We start from the raw sequence: 21757 nt of genomic DNA, 5'->3' as shown, positions 1-21757 counted from the left end.
GGTTCAAGCTATCCTCCTGACTCAGCCTCCCTAGTAGCTGGGCTTACAGGTGCACACCACCACGCCCGGCTAATTTTTGTATTTATAGCAGAGACGGGGTGTCACCATACTGGCCAGGCTGTTCTCAAACTCCTGACCTCAGGTGATCCGCTCACTTCGGCCTTCCAAAGTGCTGGGATTACAGGTGTGAGCCACCGAGCCCGGCCTCACAGATCTTTTTCAATAGAAGTTATACGGAGTGGACCTGCCTTTCTGGCCTCACCTTCCACCTATCAAATCCCAAAACTTCTGAATGTACTTTCTTTTGAAGCACATGAAGAACCTGTTCAAAATTGACTGAGAATGGACAAACCAGCTCAATATATTTCAAAGAATTTAAATCATACAGCCATGTACTCTGATTCTAATGCAGTTTAAACTAGAAACCAGTAACAAAAAGAGAAGTAGAAACTCCTCACGTGTCTGGAAATTAAAACATACTTTTCTGATGTGCCCATTGGTCAGGAAAAAAAATCAGAATGGAAATGAGAAAGTAATTCAAATTAAATGATTGTGAAATTACTAAACACAAAACTTAAAAATTTTGTATGTTGAAAATACTGGCTGGCAGGCACGGTGACTCAGGCCTGTAATCTCAGCACTTTGGGAGGCCGAGGCAGGAGGATTGCTTGAGCCCAGGACTTCAAGATCAGCCTGGGCACCATGGTGAAACCTCATCTCTACCAAAAATGCAAAAATTGACCGGGCACAGTGGCTCACGTCTGTAATCCTAGCACTTTGGGAGGCCAAAGCGGGCAGATCACCTGAGGTCAGGAGTTCAAGTCCAGCCTGACCAACATGGCAAAATCCTGTCTCTGCTAAAAAATACAAAAATTAGTTGGGCGTGGTGGCAGGCGCCTGTAATCCCAGCTACTCAGGAGGCTGAGGCAGGGAAATTGCTTGAACCCAGGAGGCAGAGGTTGCAGTGAGCTGAGATCACGCCACTGCACTCCAGCCTGGGTGACAGAGTGAGACTCAGTCTCAAAAAAAAAACAAAACTAGCTGGATTCGTGATGGCGCATGCCTGTAGTCCCAGCTACTTGTGGGAGCTGAGGTGGGAGGATGGCTTGAGCCCAAGAAGTTGAAGTTGCAGTGAGCTGTTTGTACCACTGCACTCCAGCTTGAGTAATAAAGTGAGATCCTATCTCAAAAAAAATATAAAAAATTAAATTAAAAATTAAATATTTTAAAATATTAAAATTGGCCAGGTGTGGTGGCTCACGCCTGTAATCCCAGCACTTTGGGGAGGCTGAGGCTGGCAGATCATGAGGTCACGAATTTGAGACCAGCCTGGCCAACATAGTGAAACCCTGTCTCTACTAAGAATACAAAAATTAGCCAGGTGTGGTGGCGCATGCCTGTAATTCCAGCTACTCAGGAGTCTGAGGCAGGAGAATCGCTTGAACCCGGGAAGTGGAGGTTGCAGTGAGCTGAGATCGTGCCATTGCACTCCAGCCTGGGCGACAGGACGAGACTCCGGCTAATTTTTGTATTCTTAGTAGAGAGGGGGTTTTGTCATGTTGGCCAGGCCGGTCTCGAACTCCTGACCTCAGGTGATCCACCCACGTCAGCATCCCAAAGTGCTGGGATTACAGGCATGAGCCACTACGCCAAACCCAGATCCAATATTTTAAAAGGATAATCAACATAAATGAGTTTGGGATAATTTTAGGAATGCAAGATAGTATTACATGAAAATCAGAAGATGTAACGTATTCATTAGTGCAACAAAGGAATGATAATGTAATTATCTTAGTGCGGAGAAAGCTGTAAAAAACATTCAAATCTATTCATTACCAAAATTCTTAGCAAAACAGGAATACAGAACTTCCTTAAGCTGTCAGAGTACCTACAGAAACTTTTCAGCCCACATCATACTTAGAAGTGAAATGGTAGCTGCATACAGTGCCTCACACCTGTAATCCCAACACTTTCGGAGGCCGAGGTGGGCAGATCGCTTGAGCTCAGGAGCTCAGGAGTTTGAGACCAGCCTGGGCAAGACGGTGAAACCCCATTTGTACAAAAAATACAAAAATTAGCCGGGTGGTGGTGGTCCATGCCTGTAATTGCAGCTATGCAGGAGGCTGAGGTGGGAGGATCGCTTCAGCCCAAGAGGTTGAGGCTGCGGTCAGCCGAGATTGCACCACTGCACACCAGCCTGGGCAAGAGAGTGAGACCCTGTCTCAAAATAAATAAATAAGACTAAATAAATATGGAATTACAAAGAGCTCAGAATAGACAAGAGAGTCTAAGATTTTATTTTTTATTTTCAGACGGAGTCTTGATCTGCCGCCCAGTTTGGAGTTCAGTGGTGCTATCTCAGCTCACTGCAATCTCCACCTCCAGGGTTCAAGCGATTCTCCTACCTCAGCCTCCGGAGTAGCTGGGATTACAGGCGCCCAACACCATGCCCAGCTAATTTTTGTATTTTTAGTAGAGACGGATTTCACTATGTTGGCCAAGTTGGTCTACAACTCTTGACCTCAGGTGGCCGACCTCAGTCTCCCAGACTGCTGGGATTACAGGCTTGAGCCACCGCGCCTGGTCACTTTTATTTTTTATTTTTTATTTTTATTTTTTTGAGACAGGGTCTTGCTCTGTCGCCCAGACAGGAGTGCAGTGGTGCGATCATAGGTCACTGTAGCCTCGAATTCTTGGGCCCAGGCAATCCTCCCACCTCAGCCTCCAGTTGGGACTACAGATGTGAGTTGCCTGGCTAACTTTTTGAAAAATTATTTTATAGGGAGTTGGGGGCGGGTGTCTCACTACGTTGCCCAGTCTGGAATTTCTGGACTCAAGCTATCCTCCTGCCTCAGCCTCCCAAAACCTGGGAATGCAGGCATGAGGCTTAGCGCCCGGCCAATATTTGCTTTATCTTTCTGAATATACACAAGGATGTTAATCATAGCACCTAATAGCCCAAAATTGGAAACAATGGAAACAATCCCAAAAGCTATTATCAGCAGAATATATTCATTCTTTAGAATAGATCAGTGGTGGTGTATTCATACAATGGACTATTCCACAGCTATGAAAAATATATATGCAAAAATATAAATTGCATAAACCATATTGAGCAAAAGACAGACGCCAATACTCTATTTACATAAGGTGTTACATACACAGAGATAGATTAATACATGTAAATGATCGAGATATGATAGCTAGGTCAGTCCACAGGGATCTGTGGACTTCTGAAGAGTCGTGATCCGTGGGACTTCTGAAGAGATGAAGGGGCATGGGAGGCTTTAGGAGAGCTTCTGCTTTTCTGGCAAGGTTTTATTTTTGCCCGGGGAGCTATCAGCCAGCGGAGAGATATGTAAGAAGAGATAAGACCTCAAGGGAAGTACGAGGCAGAGCCTTCCGCGGCCCGCGCCCTGACAGCCCCAAGTCAGCTGCGGAGACAGCGCCCATCCGGCTCCAACGTGGAGCAGGAGCAATGGCGTGGCCCGTGGAGCCCCGCCCCTCGCAGGCAACCACAGAGAAGCCGGAATGGGCCACGTCTAGGAAGAGGCAGGAAAGGATCGGCGCATCGTTTCTCCAATGGGAAAGGATGTGTTTCGGCCCAATAGGTGGTCGAGAATGACACCCGCCCACGCGCCTGACAAGCCAATCGGCTAGGAGCAGCGAGCGGCGGGGCTGGGGCGCTGCGGCCCCCTGGAGCCGCGCAGTATGGCGGGCGGGGCCGGTAGGTGCTCACACTGCAGTTGGGACATTTTGCCGGTTTCGTGGGCGCGCACTGCTGGAACCAGCAGGTGAGGTCGGCGGGCAACTGCCCCCGAGGAGCCCTTCGGGATCTACACTCCCGACGTTCAGCCGGCCCGCCTGGTCCTCTCTGCTTCCCCAGGATGCTGCGCTGGGCTGAGCGACCGATGCCAAGGAGCCTCCGGGAGAGCTGTGCCCCGACGTCCTGTATCGTACGGGCCGAACGCTGCGCGGCCAGGAGACCTACACGCCGCGACTCATCCTCATGGATCTGAAGGGTGAGGTGGTGGCAGAGTCAGCCGATGCCCCGTGTTTCCCTTCCGCGTGCCTAGTCCTTGCGCTGCCGTTATCTTCAAGACCCTCCCACCTTACCGAGCTCCAGGATCGGAAATGAGGAGCTGAGCACAACATGCCAACACTCGAGGGGCCCACGACAGTTGCTCAGGAGCCATCTCGGGAATAGGCTGCTAGGCCCTGGAGAGTGAGGACTTGAACTACAGCACTCCTGTCGGACCCCTGGATGTGGTTTTTCCCCCCGGTCCCACAGCTAATGACTAAGCTGGAAACGGAAAGATGTAATCTAGATTCTCCTAGGCCAGGGTTTTCCCCCCAACTAGTGTATATGCCAGAAAGCTTGGAAGAGCCAAGTGCTGGAAAGCTGGTGACAGCAGGTTGTCAAGTGATCAGAGGAAGGTTAGCTAGAGGGGGAGGGTGCCCAGGCTTTGACCTAACATTGTCTCTGTTATTTCTGTACAGGTAGTTTGAGCTCCCTAAAAGAGGAAGGTGGACTCTATAGGGACAAACAGTTGGATGCTGCAATAGCATGGTGTGTAATTGATGTATGGATAAGGGTGGGGATCGTGTATGTACGCAGAATGCTGGATAACTCTGATCAGAGTGCAGTTTCTTTGATCAATCTCCAATCTCTTTCAGGCAGGGGAAGCTCACCACACACAAAGAGGAACTCTATCCCAAGAACCCTTATCTCCAGGACTTTCTGAGTGCAGAGGTGAGGGCCTCTGTCCTGAACTTTTTAACCCAGTGCTACAACCCAAGGGTCTCCATAGGGGCAGGTAAAAGGGGATTTTAATCATTTTAAATGTTTTAGAATGATATTTTGGGAAAAAGCACTCCTTTTCCTAAGGACTGCGACTCGGTGAACAGAAAGGAGGCTATGCGGTGTGGCCAGCCAACTCAAGGAGGATGAAGCAACCTTTGCCTCTAAACTGCCTGGAACTAAATGTAGATTTTTCTCACCCTTCCCAGGGAGTGCTGAGTAGTGATGGTGTTTGGAGGGTCAAATCCATTCCCAATGGCAAAGGTGAGACTTCTCCAGATACTGATGGATGGGGGTTTGGGTAGAGCAGAAACGTGGAGAAAGGTACATTTCTTCTGCTTGTCTTCAGGTTCCCCACCACTCACCACTGCTACAACTCCAAAACCACTTATCCCTACAGAGGCCAGCATCAGGGTCTGGTCAGACTTCCTCAGAGTCCATCTCCATCCCCGGAGCATCTGTATGATTCAGAAGTACAACCACGATGGGTATGGGGACCCCAGAGGCTTTGAGGCAAGAAACGTGGGTCCCCACCAATGCAGGATGAGGCTCTTGAGGCCATCTTCCCTGCCCTTCCCCAGGACAAGAGGCTGAGGAGTTGAGGGAAGAGATGTAAGTCTTGGATCGTGTTTACTTGTGGCAGGGAAGCAGGTCGGCTGGAGGCTTTTGGCCAAGGGGAAAGTGTCCTAAAGGAACCCAAGTACCAGGAAGAGCTGGAGGACAGGCTGCACTTCTACGTGGAGGAATGTGACTACTTGCAGGTAGCGGCGTGGCAATGTGCACTCCAGGGTGGAAGCTCTTCTCATCCTGCTAACTATCTTTCATCACTCACCTCTGCCCAGGGCTTCCAGATCCTGTGTGACCTGCACGATGGCTTCTCTGGGGTAGGCGCAAAGGCGGCAGAGCTGCTACAAGATGAATATTCAGGGCGGGGAATAATAACGTGGGGCCTGCTACCTGGTCCTTACTATCGTGGAGTGAGTGGAACTTGGAGGAGTAAAGAGTCGAATCCCAGTGGGAGAGCTGCTTAATGCAAACTGCTCTTTTTCTTCACCAGGAGGCCCAGAGAAACATCTATCGTCTATTAAACACAGCTTTTGGTCTCGTGCACCTGACTGCTCACAGCTCTCTCGTCTGCCTCTTGTCCCTGGGTGGGAGCCTGGGCCTGCAACCTGAGCCACCTGTCAACTTCCCTTACCTGCATTATGATGTAAGTCTCGGTGCTCTTGTTCTGACTGCAACAGGCTACAGGGCCTCCTCATACTCTCAGTCAGCCGCTGTCTTGTTACTGGCTCTGTTCCTGAGGACCGAGCTTGAACTCAGCTGTGATGTGGCCTCTCAGATCACACTGTCCTATGCTTGTCCAGCCCGGGGTCAAACATACCCCTGCTTCGTTCCCTGGATCCTTCTAGTGTTAATATTCTGCCTCCACACATTCTTTTCCAGGCCTGACGCCAAGTGCCCCTCTTGGTGTCTTCTTACAGGCCACTCTGCCCTTCCACTGCAGTGCCATCCTGGCTACAGCCCTGGACACAGTCACTGTTCCTTATCGCCTGTGTTCTTCTCCAGTTTCCATGGTTCATCTGGCTGACATGCTGAGCTTCTGTGGGAAAAAGGTATGAAGCTTTGTGAGGGGTTGGGTCAGTGCTGAGAAAATGTCCTATAACGTGTTCTCTTCCTTCTCTTTAGGTGGTGACAGCAGGAGCAATCATCCCTTTCCCCTTGGCTCCAGGCCAGTCCCTTCCTGATTCCCTGATGCAGTTTGGAGGAGCCACCCCATGGACCCCACTGTCTGCATGTGGGGAGCCTTCTGGAACACGTTGCTTTGCCCAGTCAGTGGTGCTGAGGGGTATAGACAGAGCATGCCACACAAGGTGAGAGCTGTTGGTCCTTAGGAGTCCTTGTCAGATTTTTGTTTCATGTCCTTTTCCCCCTAATTTCTCAGGCATTCTAATGATGTTGTTCCCCCCCACCCCTTAAAAAGGATAAAAAAAAGGGCTCTGAATATCTCGATCCAGCTGATGGCCTGATAACATAAAAATTCTTAAGTTTCTTGGGCTAGGCATGGTGGCTGACACCTGTAATCCCAGCACTTTGGGAGGCTGAGGTGGGCAGATCACCTGAGGCCAGGAATTCGAGACCAGCCTGGCCAACATGGTGAACCCCATCTCTACTAAAAACATAAAATTAGCCAGGCATGGTGGCACATGCCTGTAATCCCAGCTACTTGGGAGGATGAGGCAGGAGAATTGTTTGAACCTGGGAGGTGGAGGTTGCAGTGAGCCAAGATCACACCATTGCACTCCAGTCTGGGCAACATGAGCGAAACTCTGTCTCAAAAAGAAAAAGAATTCTTAGTTTCTTATTCATGCTGCCACAGACTAATGGTGGTTTTGGCTTTGTTCTGGCAGCCAGCTCACCCCAGGGACACCTCCACCCTCCGCCCTTCATGCATGTACCACTGGGGAAGAAGTCTTGGCTCAGTATTTACAACAGCAGCAGCCTGGAGTCATGAGGTCAGTGTAAGGGTTGCTCCTGCCCTTCTTGCCAACCGCAACCCTCCCTTGACTTCTTACGCACTTAATGGCTGTTCTCTGCCCCCACAGTTCTTCCCATCTGCTGCTGACTCCCTGCAGGGTGGCTCCTCCTTACCCCCACCTCTTCTCAAGCTGCGGTCCACCGGGTATGGTTCTGGATGGTTCCCCCAAGGGAGCAGGTATGTAGGAGGTGAAGAAAACTGAGATTTCAAGTATGGGAGAGTTTTTACTATCTCCATTCCTGGATTAAAAGTGCTAAAAAAGTCCACAGTTAAACATTCCTTTATTCACCCTATGGCTCCCAAGAAAAGCATTCCTTCTCTGGAGTACTGGTGTACTAAGGGGACAATACACCAAATTTGTTGAGTTTACAATCAAGTCTACTAAGGTTGGACTTCCTTATCAGTTTGGCAGAGTCCCGGGGCAGAATAATCATCCATCTACAGGTCTCTGTTTCCTCTCCCTCCACAGCAGTGGAGAGCATCCCAGTGTTTGGGGCACTGTGTTCCTCTTCGTCCCTGCACCAGACCCTGGAAGCCTTGGCCAGAGACCTCACCAAACTCGACTTGCGGCGCTGGGCCAGCTTCATGGATGCTGGAGTGGAGCACGATGACGTAGCAGAGCTGCTGCAGGAGCTACAAAGCCTGGCCCAGTGCTACCAGGATGGTGACAGCCTCGTGGACTAAAGTTCCCAGTGTGGGAGAAAGGAGCTAGTTTGCCATAAAAACAGCTGGATGCAGGAGCCCAGTGTCTTCATGCAGTCCCAATGTCACGGGACTAGCTACACCAACATATGTACTTTTTACATTTAGAAACACTGCGATTAGACCACAGAACAATAAATATATGCCATCAGACCAAAAAAAAGTAGAGAAAGGAGCTGAACTCCACTCTCGATGCTATTTACAGAGATCTGTAAAGTCTTCATAAAAGACCTTGAAGGATGCCTAGGATGGCAGAGCCCCTGGGTCCTACTCCATCCTCCAGCCTTTGTCCTCGTCCTGGCCTCCTGCTCTCCAGGTCTGTAAACTGGGCGCAAGGACTGTACAAGCAGAGTACAACTACCCGCCTCCCCAGTGCCAGGGCGCCTGTTGGGTTTGGTCCTGTGTAGATGATTCCCAGAGTCTCATTCATCCAGCTCCTCTTCAGACAGAAGGTCCCCATGGTCAGACAGCTGGTCTGCATTGCTGGTACTGGTTGCATCATCCTCATCCTCAGAGCTGGCTTCACAGGCAGTGTGGAAGAGCTGCATGAGTTCTCGAAAACGGTGGGAAACCTGAGAAAGGAGGAGGGCTGTATTCACTGATCTTTTTTTGTTGTTTTTGAGACGGAGTCTCTCTCTGTCGCCGAGGCTGTAGTGCTGTGGCACTGTGTCGGCTTCCTGCAACCTCCGTCTCCTGGGTTCAAGCAATTCTCCTGCCTCAGCCTTCAGAGTAGCTGGGATTACAGGCGCTCACCACCACGCCTGGCTAGTTTTTATATTTTTAGTAGAGATGGGGTTTCACCATGTTGGCTAGGCTGGTCTCAAACTCCTGACCTCAGGTGATCCATCCACCTCAGCCTCCCAAAGTGTTGAGGATTACAGGAGTGAACCACCGCGCTCAGCCTCACTGATGCTTTGTAACAATGTTAACATTTATGATGCACTATATACTGATTTGAAAAATCTTTTGTTTATTCCGCACAGCAAGGTTGGGAGAGCTACGTCATTATAGATAAGGAAACTCAAGAGGCTAAATGTTTTGCCCAAAGTCATATGCCTCCTAAAAACAAAACTGGAATGGAAACTGGAGCTTCCACTTTAAAATCCTGGCCGGGCGCAGTATCTCACCTATTCCCAGCACTTTGGGAGGCTGAGGCAGGTGGATAACCTGCAGTCAGGAGTTCAAGACTAGCCTTGCCAACATGGTGAAACCCCGTGTCTACTAAAAATAAATAAATTAGCCTGGCATGGCGGTGGGTGCCTGTAATCCCAGCTACTTTGGGAGAGGCTGAAGCAGGAGAATCACTTGAACCTGGGAGGTGGAGGTTGTAGCGAGCTGAGATTGTGCCACTACACTCCAGCCTAGGCGACAAGAGTGAAACTGCGTCTAAAATAAATAAATAAAAATTAAAAAATCCTCAAAATCGAGTGTCCTTTCTCTTCTAGAACCACTACTACCCTGATGAGTCAAGCCCTTCCTTAGATCAGACCTTTACAATAACCACTTATTATCTTGGATGTGAAAACTCCTTCTTTGGCCTTTCTGTCTCTTAGTTGGCCACCTTGACCTCTTTTTGCTGGGTCTTCACCCCAACCCGCACCTACCTCAGCAGGGGTCTTATTTCCCAGCTGCTGGGAGATGCTGCTGAAGGTCTGTGGCTGTGCCCCTTGCTCCTGGCACATGGTGAGGATCACACGGTCAGCTTCCCTGTAACCCAGGTATCATGATTAATCCTAGGGAGCCACATGGACGTGGTCTGTGCTCCTTTCCAAACACACGTCATCCACCCTTACCTACCTTGTCCACAGGACAACCTTTTCCCCAGTGGAGCTGACCTTGCTGTTGTTGGCACACACTGTAGCTTCTGTGGCCTTTGGCTGCTGCTCCCCCTCTGGACCCTTGCCCTCTGTTCCACTGTCTTTAGCCAAACCCCCTCTAGGGGCTTTGGGAGAGGTCTCTGAGGTGTCAATTCCTGATGGAGATTCACGGACAGGGCACGTCCTGTCTCTTGTCTTCACCCTAGCTCTGCTTGAGGGCAGCCATCTGTCTTGAGTGTCTGGTTTCCCAGACACATGTCTTCTCCCTGCATCTCTGGTCTTTGAGGAAACAGGACTCAGGAAGGAAGCAGGGGGTTCCACGGTACCAGTCAATTTCTCAGTTTCTGATGCATCCCAGACCAGCATCAAAGCCTCTGACTCACTCACTGCCTTTTGGCCCTCCCTCTCTTTCTGAAGTCTGAGGGATGCCTTGGGGCAGGAGAGAACCTCAGGCCCAACCTGGTTTCTCTTAACAGTGTACAGTACAGCTCCAGTTTTGGGGGGAAATTGAGGAGTCTCTGGTGAATGAGGTGGTGGGCCATCCAGGAGGAGCCGTTCTGTAAGAGTCACTTCTCGAGGGGATGGCAAAGTGCCCCCCACTGCCGATCCTGCTTAGGAGGAAAATAAGGATCTCAGGGTACTGTCAGGATCAAGATGCACCTAAGCACGAGAAATTACCTGTGGCCAGGTACTGTGCAAAAATTCTAATAAAAAAGAGGGGTAGGCATGGTGGCTCACACCTATAATATCCGCACTTTGGGAAGCCAAAGTGGTGGGACTGCTGGGAGTTTGAGACTAGCCTGGGCAATATGGTGAGACCCCATCTCTACAAGAAAATATAAATAATAAAAGAGTTGTGTGGAGGTGGGGGGCATAATGTCACTTATACAAAGATATAAAGTCCTACTGCCAAAGCTGAGAATGGCCCAGTCTTTAGGATGTAGATAACAGTAGATTTGGAAATAGGGGGAAGGGTTTTCCGAATAAAACACAAGACAATGTTGAATTGCGTGAAATTTGTGGCATTCTTAATTCTGCAAGAGGAGTGAGGCCATATGATAGAAAAAGCCTGAACAGCAGAAGGGCTTCCTATGGGTCCATCAGTGAAAGAGGTGGTATATCCATCCCTGAAAAGGCTATTTATCCAGGCTCATGGAGGTTCCTGTCTGGAGTATAGGATAACGAGACTGAGGAACAGAAGGGCTGGGTTGGCAGATCACTCACCTGAAACAGGTATCTCTCCCTTTCTGGTGGTCCTGACAGTCCTGCTTTGGGTGGCCTCAGTGCTCTCCCGCTCCTCTGGGACTTCCTCTTCCATCACATCCTTGCCCTGCCCAGCTTCCTTAGCACCAGGCATAGGACTAGCCTCTCGGTGGGGGCTGCTGCCCACCAACTCATGCGGCTCCTTGCTCTTGTAGGATTTGCTGTCACAGACCTGCAGGGATGGTCTTCCGGGTCAAAGGTGTTCTGACTGCCTATGTCTTTGGTTGGGGCCCACCAAAGGAAGAAGCCCTGCCTGATGCTCACCAAGTCAACCCACATGCATGTCTGCTCCAACAATTTTGTTGACAGAGTTTCAACTGCGTGCAGTGGTACATGCCTATAAACCTAGTTACTTGGGAGGCTAAGGTGTGAGGATCACTTGAGCCCAAGGGTTCAAGATCAGCCTGGGCAACATAGTGAGACTCCATCTCAAATGACAAACAAAAAGAAAAGATAGAGACAGGGTCTCAGATAACACAGATTATCTTGCCCAGGCTGGAGTGCAGTGGCTGTTTACACAGGCATGACCATGGTGGTTACACTATAGCCTCAGACTCCTGGGCTCAAGTGATCCTCCCACCTGAGCCTCTTGAGTGCCCTGTTGCCCAGCTACTCCTCCAAGGATTTGATTTTTTTTTTTTTTTTTTAAACACGGTCTCACTCTGTCACCCAGGCTGGAGCTCAATGGTATCATCATGGCTCGCTGCCACCTCTGCCTTCCTGCTCCAAGGATTTTGAATGGCCCCAAATAGAGTATTGGATTCCACAACTCCTTCTCTCACCAAGAACTGTGTTTTTCCTGCCAACCAACTCCATTCTAGAGAACCAGGATTACTTGTAGAGACTATTTTCATGACAGAGGTTTATTTCATTTTCTAATATCTGAGGGAAATATTTTAACTGGTATTTTGTTTTTCCAATTCCAAAAGCTTTACTCACAGAATTCTCTTTAAAAAACAAAATCACATATTTCTAGCAGATTCCATTTATTTTGCATATGTATACATATGTGTGTACTGAATGTTATTTATATATGTGCCTTTTTAGGAATTCAATAAGGTACAATTCTTGGTAGCAAACAATCCCCCAGCAGCTCTGACACCCTCGGGACCAGTGCCCTTGAAACTTTCCTCACCTTGCTGCTACAGCGGCTACAGCTCCGCCTTTTGCTCTTCTTCAGCTTGGAATCTGGACCTCCTTCATGGCAAGAGCAGGCACAGTCCTTGGCCCCATCTGGCCACTCAGTCTCCTAGGAGATACTTGGACTTGATTAGCTGCCAAGTTGTTGTTTTTTTTTTGTTTTTTTTTTTTTGAGACAGAGTCTTGCTCTGTGGCCCAGGCTGGGTTGCAGTGGCGCAATGTCAGCTCACCGCAACCTCTGCCTCCCGGCTTCAAGGGATTCTCCTGCCTCAGCCTCCTGAGTAACTGGGATTACAGGTATGCGCCAGCACGCCCGGCTAATTTTTGTATTTTTAGTAGAGACAGGGTTTCACCATGTTGGTCAGGCTGGTCTCAAACTCCTGACCTCTTGATCTGCCCTCCCTCAGCATCCCGAAGTGCTAGGATTACAGGCATGAGCCACTGCGCCTGGCCGTATTTTTGGTACCAAGAGAGGAAGCTAAAGTTGTGAGCCATATGAACACAACACAGCCCACCCTCTCCCCACGCTTTTTTTTTTTTTTGGAGATAGGGTCTGGCTCTGTCACCCAGGCTGGAGTGCAGTGTCACATTCATGGCTCACTGCAACCTCTGCCTCCTGGGCTCAAGTGATTTTCCCACCTCAGCCTCCCAAGTAGCTGGGACTGTGCACCACCACGCCTAGCTAATTTTTTTTTTTTTTTTTTTTGAGATGGAGTCTCGCTCTCTCTCCCAGGCTGGAGTGCAGTGGCGTGATCTCAGCTTAGCACAACCTCCACTCCCCGGGATCAAGCGATTCCCATGTCTCAGCCTCCCAAGTAGCTGGGATTACAGGTGCATGCCACCAAGCCCGTCTAATTTTTTTTGTATTTTCAATGAGATGGGATTTCGCTGGGTTGACCAGGCTGGTTTCGAACTCCTGACCTCAAGTAATCCGCCTGCCTTGGCCTTGCAAAGTGCTGGCATTAGAGGTGTAAGCCACAGCACCTAGCCTATGGCTAATTTTTGTATTTTTAGTAGAGATAGGAATTCGCGATGTTACTCTGGCTGGTCTTGAACTCCTGTCCTCAAGTGATCCACCCACCTCGACCTCCCAAAATGTTGGGATTACAGGCGTGAGCCACCACGCCCGGACCCCTTCCTCTTTTATGTATCAACTCCTCACATTGCCCAGGGAAATCAATAGTCCAAACTAGATTAAGGCCTATTATGAATCCTTGAAACAATCCCTAAATGACCTAAAGACTGACATATCCCAATTGCCCCAGATGTTTCAAGAAATATTTAAGTCAGACATCTGAGGCAAAATCACTGGAGAGCTCCATCATGAGATATAATGTCTTTGTTTCTGTCTCTCTGTGCCTTCAGCTCTCCCATCTCTTCCAATCCCCTTCAGAGAGAAATTTGTACCCATGGAAAGCCCACTCAATGACACTGTTTAATAAACCCAAGACGTAAGTACCATTATCATCCCAATTTATGATGAAGAAACTGAAACAGAGGTTAAATACGTTTCCCAAGGTTGTACAGCTACTAAGCAGCAGTTTCTCCCCAGAAAAGAGAAAAAACACTTGGTCAGGAAACATGAATTAAAAAAAAAAAAAAAATACTGCTTGAAGAGCAGTGACAACCAGTAGACTCCGCAGCTGGCTTACCTGAGGAGTTCATATCCTAGCACTGCCACTTACTAAATATGAGACCCTGACAACAGCCTCTCTGCACTTCAGTTATGTCTTCTGTAAAATGCAAACAAGAGCAATCTCTCCATAAGATTACTGTGAGAATTAAATGTGTCAATAATCCATTAAAATACTTCCCAGAATGCCTGACACTTTGTAATACAACTAAGTATTAGCTGCTAACAATATTATTAATATGGGGAATCTTGGTTCTACTTTCTTCTTTTAACAACAAGCTCATCCTCAATTGGCTCTATTTCTCACATGAGCAAAAATGAAAAAAGTTGAATTAAGGGTAATAACTCTGAGCTAGACAGAAAAAGGGAAGAAACAAATCCTTCTAACTAGGGAATCCTGGGGCCCCTGCAACAACTGAAGTTTTCCCAAAGGCTCTGCATGTCTGTATCAGCTTGACCTTTGGTTTGTTCTCTGTGATTGTCTCAGATCCTAAAGCCTTTGAACTAGAAACCTTGGGCCATAGTAAGCCAGAAAAATGTTTAGTGAGAAAATGCAAGGCTTGATTCATGAAACATAGATACTTTTCAATAACTTGGCATACCTTATCATGATTTTAGGCCAGGAGTAGTGGCTCACCCTTGTAATCCCAGCACTTTGGGAGGCCGAGGCAGGTGGATCACTTGAGGTAAGGAGTTCGAGACCAGCCTGGCCAACATGGTGAAAACCCATCTCTACTAAAAATACAAAAATTTGCTGGGTGTGGCGGCTGGCACCCGTCTGTAATTCCAGCTACTTGAGAGGCTGAGGTGGGAGAATCGCTTAAATCTGGGAGGTGGAGGTTGCAGTGAGCCAAGATTACGCCACTGCACTCTAGTTTGGGTGACAGAGCGAGATTCTGTCTCAAAAACAAACAAATAAACAAAGAAAATACCTTATCATGATTTTGGACCCCAATCTCTTTTTTCCTCTTGTTCTTTGAGGCTGTGGGTATCTTGGGAGGCTCCTCCTCTTCTTCCACATCAGGCAGGGCCACTTCTTCGAAGCCATCAAACTGAGAAGGAGTTGGTGCTGCTAAGCACAGACACCAGGCCAATATCCCTCCCACGTGTGGCCTTCCCCCTTCATAAAGCTACAGCAGCCTCAGGTCCTATACCTCATACTCCTTTTCCTCAGTCCAATTGATCTCTTCAAAGTCACCCATCCGGCTAGCTGCTGGGCGCAAGTGGTCAAAGAAGATAGAAAACTCATCCTGCAGGTGGTCGTGGCCCTTGAGGAGCTGCCACATCTGTGTCTTGAGCTAAGGAGAGTCACAGAGGGAAAGAGGAAGTCTCCAGAGCCTCTCTAGGCTGCCCTTCCCAATCAATCCCCATACTTCCATGTTCTGCTTTCCCAGTCAACTGGGAAACACACAGAGATTCTGCCTGGTAACAAAGAATACTAAAACTTTCTCTTCCTCCTTAGCTGCCTACAGCGGAAGGGTACTAATACTAGATTTGATTCCTAATGATTCCACTCTCCACTCCACCCTACTGATCTCCAGCTAGGGCACTATTCCAAGCAGAGCAAGGAGGCAAGGCCCCTCCCAGGTCCCAGAACCTCCTTCGCTGAACATCCCTTCCAGCACATCCATGGCATTCCTGAGCCTGTGAAGATCAGACAGGCTCCGGTTTCAGGTAGCAATCCCTCCCTATCCCAGTGCTTTATGCTTCGGGTGAGCCTAAAAAGTCCTTGCCTTTTTCATCTCCTCCAGGAAGCCCATGAGACTCCAGAGGCAAAAAGGTATGGAGTAGGTTGGGGAAAGAGACAAGGGAAAGGCCTAAGGCCTGGAAGACAACAGTAAGAAAGCAGGACAGGAAAGAATACCTCGGTGATCTCCTGGGGAAGGCAGTCTGCACAGCCTTGGAGGACCTTGATAATCTTCTGGTGGTGTGAGGGGTTCTCTGCAAAGCAAATCTCCAGCTGCCGAAGGAACTTGCGGCTCTTCTCAAAAGCCTGCTGCTCCTCAAACTACCAGAGTGGAAAGTGGGCAAAAGAGGAGTCATGATACAGCTAGAGCAGGACTTGAGGGTTCTTAGGATAAGAACTAGTGGACTAGGACACAAGAGATGACAGAATCCTGGTTTAAAATTCTAGTTTACAACTATGAGATCTAATTAAAAACCCTAACCTCCACCTACCTTGGACCACTGGTGGGTAGCCACCCAAAGCAATTAAGATGCAAGCAACAGCTTGAAGAGATGTACATATTTCAAGTTGTTTGCTGTTTTATGGATTGTGAAATCAGACACCAAAATTCATATGATACTCTAGAGTTTATATTACAAAGAATTTTCAGGCTGCACAAGGTGGCTCACAGCTGTAATCCCATGTTGGGAGGCCAAGGCAGGAGGATCACTTAAGGCCAGGAGTTCGACCAGCAACATAGTGAGACTATGTCTCTATAAAAAAATTTAAAAATTAGGCAGGGGTCGTGGTGTACACCTGTAGCTCAAGCTACTTGGGAGGCTGAGGCAGGAGGATCCCAGGGACCTGTGTTGTCCAGGCTCATCTCAAACTCCTGTCTACAGGCCAGCTACAGTGGCTGACGCCTGTAATCCCAGCACTTCGGGAGGCCGAGGTAGGCAAATCACGTGAGGTCAAGAGTTCGAGACCAGCCTGACCAACATGGTGAAACCTCTACTAAAAATATAAAAATTAGATAGGTGCGGTCGTGCATGCCTGTAATCCCTGCTACACGGAAGGCTGAGGCAGGAGAATCACTTGAACCTGGGAGGCAGAGGTTGCAGTGAGCAGAGATAGCACCACTGCACTCCAGCCTGGGTGACAGAGACTTTGCCTCAAAAAACAACAACAATAAAACAACAACAACAAAACTCCTGGCTACAAGGGATCCTCCCACCTTAGCCTCCCAAAGTGCTGGGATTACAGGTGCCAGCCACTGTGCCTGGCCATTGTCTCTCTTTTGTTTTTTTGAGACAAGGTCTTGCTCTTGTCACCCAAACTGGAGTGTAGTGGAGCAATCATGGCTCAGTGAAGCCTCAACCTCTCAGGCTCAAGTGGTCCTCCCACCTCAGCCACCCAAATAGCTGGGACCAAAGGTGTGCACCACCACACCCAGTTAGTTAATTTTTTTATTTTATGTAAAGATGGGGTCTTGCTATGTTGTCCAGGCTGCCTCCCAAAGTGCTGGGATAACAGGTGTGAGCCACCATACCTGGCTGACATTATCTCTTTAAAAAATTTTTTTGGCCAAGCGTGGTGGCTCACAACTGTAATCCCAGCAATTTGGGAGGTCAAGGTGGGCAGATCACCTGAGGTCTGGAGTTCAAGACCAGCCTGACCAACATGGAGAAACCCCGTCTTTACTAAAAATACAAAATTAGCCAGGCGTGGTGGTGCATGCCTGTAATCCCAGCTACTCGGGAGGCTGAGGCAGGAGAATCGCTTGAACCCAGGAGGCGGAGGTTGTGGTGAGCCAAGATCACGCCACTGCACTCCAGTCTGGGCAACAAGAGTGAAACTCCATCTCAAAAAAAAAAAAAATTTTTTTTTTTTGTTCACATATACACTGATTGGATCCTCATAATAATACCAGAAGAGAAAATGGGCATCACACATTATATGCAGAACTACCCCACTGTCATTTAACCCCAATAAAACTCTTAGAATAATCCCGTTCCTCCCTTTGTTCCTATTTTTATGACAAGAAGTCCAGGACTACTGGGATATCCCTCATGTTTAGCCTCCTATTCTGCAACATTTCACATGTTACCATACCACAGTGGCCTTCCCAGACCACTGTGTATAAAACCACCCCTCTAGTTTCCTTTCCTGCTTTATTTTTCTGTAAAACATGATGACTATAAAACATTGTATACTATACATTTTACTGTTTATATTTATTTTTATAATTTATATTTTATATATGCTATATATATATATGTTTTCTGGAGTATTATCTGAACTTCCTCATGATAACGTAAGCTCCATGAGGGCAGGGATTTTAGTCTTTTGTAATTGCTATATTCCTAGCAATTGAGGTCAGGAATTGCTAGGAATTCCTGACAGTTAGGAGGCACTTAACAAATATTTGTTAAATGAATGTCTGGCTTGATACCCGTGAGAAGCAGAGAGCATATGACTCACCTAAGGTCTCCTTTGGCAACTACAGGTAAAACCCTCTCATTTATCATGTAAAGAAAATGGGAGAATGGGATTGGAAAGATAATCCCCTGAAAAGACAGAGGCTCTTATCACTCTGGGCTAGGGGACAGCTGTGTGTCTGGAAGGAGTTGGGAGACTGAAACAGTCTTATTCAACCCCATTCAATCCCAGTCTCACTCTGACCCAGAAGTCCTAGTGTACTTTTCCCCATTCACTTACTAATCCACAGGCCAGAGCTTGCTCAGGTAACAGGAAAGCAGCAAAGTCTTTCAACAGCTGAGGCCAGTCTTGGAGCAGAATTTGCAGGCTTTTGTAGAGATCTACAGCCGTCTGTCTCTGGGTACTTGACTCAAATTCATAGATGACTTGAAGGAAGTCTTCATACTTGCCAGGGATATGTTGTAGGGCTTCTCGCACCTACACGGGAAGACTTTCAATCATCAACACCCTTTCTTTGCGCCACAACAAGCAATAAGGGTACAAGGGAGAAGGCAGGGTTATGGTTAGAGAGCTCCAAGAATTATCCATCAGAGGCTGTGCCTCCAACAGATCTTAACATCTGACTGTTAATGGAAGACACAGAGCAACAGGCAAGGTAAAGATCTTTTTCTGGGAGTGAGCAAGTGAAAAACCATTTTCCAAGTTCCACAGCTCTACCCACAAAACCAAGCAATGCTTTTCTCTAGGTCACAGCCCTAACCTTTCCTTACTGATTACAGCCCCATAATGAAATAGGTAACATGTGTTTGTACATGTATTTCAGCATGGGCGTAATTGGAGAATAAATAATACGTAAGTTAGGAATGTCAGTAAAATATTAAGAGGTAAGAAAAAGCTATGACTATCATTGCCAGTATTCTGCTTTCCAGGGGGATAAAGGAACCAGGTGGTTACCAACAGAAGGACATAGTTCTCCATGACACTACCAAGAAGAGGTTGGCTTATGTGTTTTTTTTTGAGACAGGGTCTCATTCTGTTGCCCACGCTGGAGTGCACTGATGCAATCATGGCTCACTGCAGCCTCAACCACCTGGGCCCAAGTGATCCTCCCACCTCAGCCTCCCAAAGTACCTAGGACCACAGGCATGTACCACCATGCTTAGCTCATTTTTTTTTTATTTTTGTAGAGATGGAGGTCTCCTATGTTGCCCAGGCTTGTCTTGTCTTGAACTCCTGGACTCAAGGGATCCTCCTACCCCAGCCTCCCAAAGTGCTGGCATTATATGCAAGGGCCACAACACCCAGCCTGGTTCATGTCTTTTTTTTTTTTTTTTTTTTTTGAGACAGAGTCTTGCCCTGTTGCCAAGGCTGGAGTGCAGTGGTGCGATCTCGGCTCACTGCAACCTCTGTCTCCCAGGTTCAAGTAATTCTTGTGCCTCAGCCTCCCCTGTAGCTAGGATTACAGGCGCCCACCACCACACCTGGCTAATTTTTGTATTTTAGTAGACACAGGGTTTCACCATGTTGGTCAGGCTGGTCTCTAACTCCTGACCTCTCAGGTGATCCACCTGCCTCGGCCTCCCAAAGTGCTGGGATTATAGGTGTGAGCCACCACACCCAGCTGGTTCATGTCTTAAGAGCAATGTATTTCCCTGAAATCCACTTGCTGGCCAGTGTACCCACTATCTTTCTTCTCAAGCCAAAGGTTCTATAAAAGTCCTTATCAGCGCACCCAGTAAAGTCACAACCTCCCACTGATGATGGTGGTATCATCTTTCTGCCAATCTCTGGTCAACAGAAGGATGATGGCAGGGTACTAACAATAAACATACTTATGATTGAATTCTATGTCTCCTTGTGGTTCCGTCACAGAGATCTTTTGCCAGAAAAGCCAAGATAGAGGAATATGAAGCCTGTTGCATAGGCTGAAAAACAGACTTTATTTTTTAAAACATCTCCCTTGAAGAAGCAGCCACATTCATAGAGACTGGCAATAACAGGAAGCAGCATTTGCCTACCCTGGTCAGATAAGCTTGGGCAAAGGCCAAGTCCTTCTGCTCCCTGAGTGGATCTCGCTCGAGAATGTCCTCATCGTACAGCAACAGCAGCTTGGAGGTGTCCTTGCTGGCCCGAGCCCGACTTCCCCGCTTGTTGCGAGCTCGATGATTGTTCCGGCCTTTTCCAGCAGCTTTGATGCTCTCTCCTTGTAGCACACATGAAAAAGATTGTTTCCCTGTCCCTGCAACCCCTGCTCTTCCCATTCCACCACATGCACCACCCCAGCCAAATCCTATTCAATATTATGGAGCAATTCAAGGAAAAGGTTGTTGGGAAAATGGTATGAGAAGTAAATCCGTCAAGTCAGCTCTACGCAGAGTCTGCAGTGTAACTGCCTTAATTGGGATGACAATAAGATAATCAGCTACTTCATACTGAGAAAGGAAGTCTAAAGAGCAAGGGTGGCTTCTGTAGCGCTTTTGAGAGACTATGTCTTGATGAGGAACAAGCAGTGTTTTCTGAAATAAACATAGGTCTTAGCCCCACATATGACAGATAAGGTAACAATCAGTTTAACGAAGTGAACCGCCAGGCACAGTGGCTCACGCCTGTAATCCCAGCACTCTGGGAGGCCAAGGCGGGCAGATCATAAGGTTAGGAGCTCGAGACCAGCCTGACCAACATGGTAAAACCCCGTCTCTACTAAAAATACAAAAATTAGCTGGGTGTGGGGGCAGATGCCTGTAATCCCAGCTACTCAGGAGGGTGAGGCAGGAGAATCGCTTGAACCTGGGAGACAGAGGTTGCAGTGAGCTGAGATCGCACCACTGCACTCCAGCCTGGGCGACAGAGCAAGACTCCGTCTCAAAAAAATTAAAAAAATAAAAAAAAAGAAAGAAAGTGAACGAAGCTCATATAAATCTAGCAACAGATGAGAATCAAATTAAAAATTTCTGAGTATCTGTTCTCCACAAAGATACCACATTAAACATGTTTTGGGGGAGGGGTGCTGCAGAAGAGATCCGGAGGGTTTCCTCTAGAAATCCTCCACCTGGTTTATAAGCTACCCACTCTGCACACTGTCCTCTAGACAATGAGGTTAAGTGAGAATGGTCCTTCAGTATAGGTTTGCCTAGCTCACCTGGTGGAGTTCTGCTGGTCTCCACTTCTGGAGTAGTCTCAGGTAAGGCAAAAGTAGAAGGAGGCTTCTCAGCAGAGTCTCCAACTGCTTCATCCGTCATTTCATCCTCTTTCTGCAGGCTTTCCATTCCTTCTGCTTCTTCTTCCTCCTCTTCTTCCGGCTCAGAGTTCTCCTCCTGAGAATTCTCTTCTTCAGACTCACCCTCCTGACTCATGCGCCTTTCAGATGCCAGCCAAGTCAGTTTCTCCATTGTTTCCTGTAAAACCCTCCAAAGAGTACTTATAATGGCTCTTAGTGGCTCATGAATTGCAAACAACACAAAGCTGTATCAGGATAATCTGAAGTTAAACAATGGGGAGCCCACTACAGCTGTCTGAGGGGAATTCCCTGAGTTATGAAATCCCAGCAATGGGCCAGATACAGTGGCTCACGCCTGTAATCCTGACACTTTGGGAGGCCAAGGTGGGCGGATCACTTGAGGCCAGGAGTTCAGGACCAGCCTCGCCAACATGATGAAACCACGTCTCTACTAAAAATATAGAAATTAGTCAGGCATGGTGGCACATGCCTGTAATCCTAGCTACTTGGGAGGCTGAGGCATGAGAATTGCTTGAACCC

General features: G+C 48.0%; 3 protein-coding genes across 23 annotated transcripts in view; 2 read left to right on the top strand and 1 right to left on the bottom strand.

Annotated features, from left to right (window-relative positions):
* Positions 1-3706: 3706 nt before the first annotated feature.
* Positions 3707-9465, top strand: MSTO2P (misato homolog 2). Its single transcript, NM_001131071.1, is given in 14 exon segments — positions 3707-3794; positions 3887-4022; positions 4501-4570; positions 4678-4753; positions 5011-5065; positions 5151-5289; positions 5445-5562; positions 5644-5685; positions 5859-6011; positions 6286-6417; positions 6491-6675; positions 7213-7317; positions 7408-7517; positions 7810-9465. Coding segments are annotated over 2 exon segments (216 nt in total). The 5' UTR covers positions 3707-3711; the 3' UTR covers positions 4020-4022; positions 4501-4570; positions 4678-4753; positions 5011-5065; positions 5151-5289; positions 5445-5562; positions 5644-5685; positions 5859-6011; positions 6286-6417; positions 6491-6675; positions 7213-7317; positions 7408-7517; positions 7810-9465.
* LOC112132718 (protein misato homolog 1) lies at positions 4030-9465 on the top strand. Of its 3 annotated transcripts, XM_063717184.1 has the most exons (12): positions 4030-4225; positions 4501-4570; positions 4678-4753; positions 5011-5065; positions 5151-5289; positions 5445-5778; positions 5859-6011; positions 6286-6417; positions 6491-6675; positions 7213-7317; positions 7408-7517; positions 7810-9465. In XM_063717184.1, the coding sequence occupies exons 5-12, from the start codon at positions 5264-5266 to the stop codon at positions 8022-8024; spliced, it is 1260 nt and encodes a 419-aa protein (XP_063573254.1). In that variant the 5' UTR covers positions 4030-4225; positions 4501-4570; positions 4678-4753; positions 5011-5065; positions 5151-5263; the 3' UTR covers positions 8025-9465. The 3 variants fall into 3 exon arrangements, with proteins under 3 accessions (XP_063573254.1, XP_024100866.2, XP_063573252.1); XM_024245098.2 differs by lacking the exons at positions 4030-4225; positions 4501-4570; positions 4678-4753; positions 5011-5065 and having other exon boundaries at positions 5162-5314; positions 5445-5562; positions 5644-5778; XM_063717182.1 differs by lacking the exons at positions 4030-4225; positions 4501-4570; positions 4678-4753; positions 5011-5065 and having other exon boundaries at positions 5162-5314.
* GON4L (gon-4 like) overlaps positions 7605-21757 on the bottom strand; it is a 111238-nt gene continuing 97085 nt past the window's right edge. For 14 of the 19 annotated variants that reach the window (XM_054551546.2, XM_054551560.2, XM_054551538.2 and 11 more), the window contains 10 exons: positions 21140-21395; positions 20019-20203; positions 18280-18477; positions 15760-15903; positions 15050-15193; positions 14828-14947; positions 12258-12371; positions 11084-11294; positions 9840-10467; positions 7605-8614 (listed from right to left, as the gene is read on the bottom strand). In XM_054551546.2, coding sequence (XP_054407521.1) covers positions 8263-8614; positions 9840-10467; positions 11084-11294; positions 12258-12371; positions 14828-14947; positions 15050-15193; positions 15760-15903; positions 18280-18477; positions 20019-20203; positions 21140-21395 — 2352 coding nt within the window. In that variant the 3' untranslated portion in view covers positions 7605-8262. Of the gene's footprint in view, positions 8615-9646; positions 9750-9839; positions 10468-11083; positions 11295-12257; positions 12372-14827; positions 14948-15049; positions 15194-15759; positions 15904-18279; positions 18478-20018; positions 20204-21139; positions 21396-21757 lie in introns of all 19 variants that reach the window. The other 5 variants (XM_009243190.3, XM_063717163.1, XM_063717167.1 and 2 more) reach the window with 4 other exon arrangements.

The sequence above is a fragment of the Pongo abelii genome, chromosome 1 (assembly GCF_028885655.2).
Source record: "Pongo abelii isolate AG06213 chromosome 1, NHGRI_mPonAbe1-v2.0_pri, whole genome shotgun sequence".
Classification (NCBI taxonomy): Eukaryota; Metazoa; Chordata; class Mammalia; order Primates; family Hominidae; genus Pongo; species Pongo abelii.
Note: the sequence above shows the minus strand (reverse complement) of the source record. Positions and strands in the feature narration are given on the sequence as shown.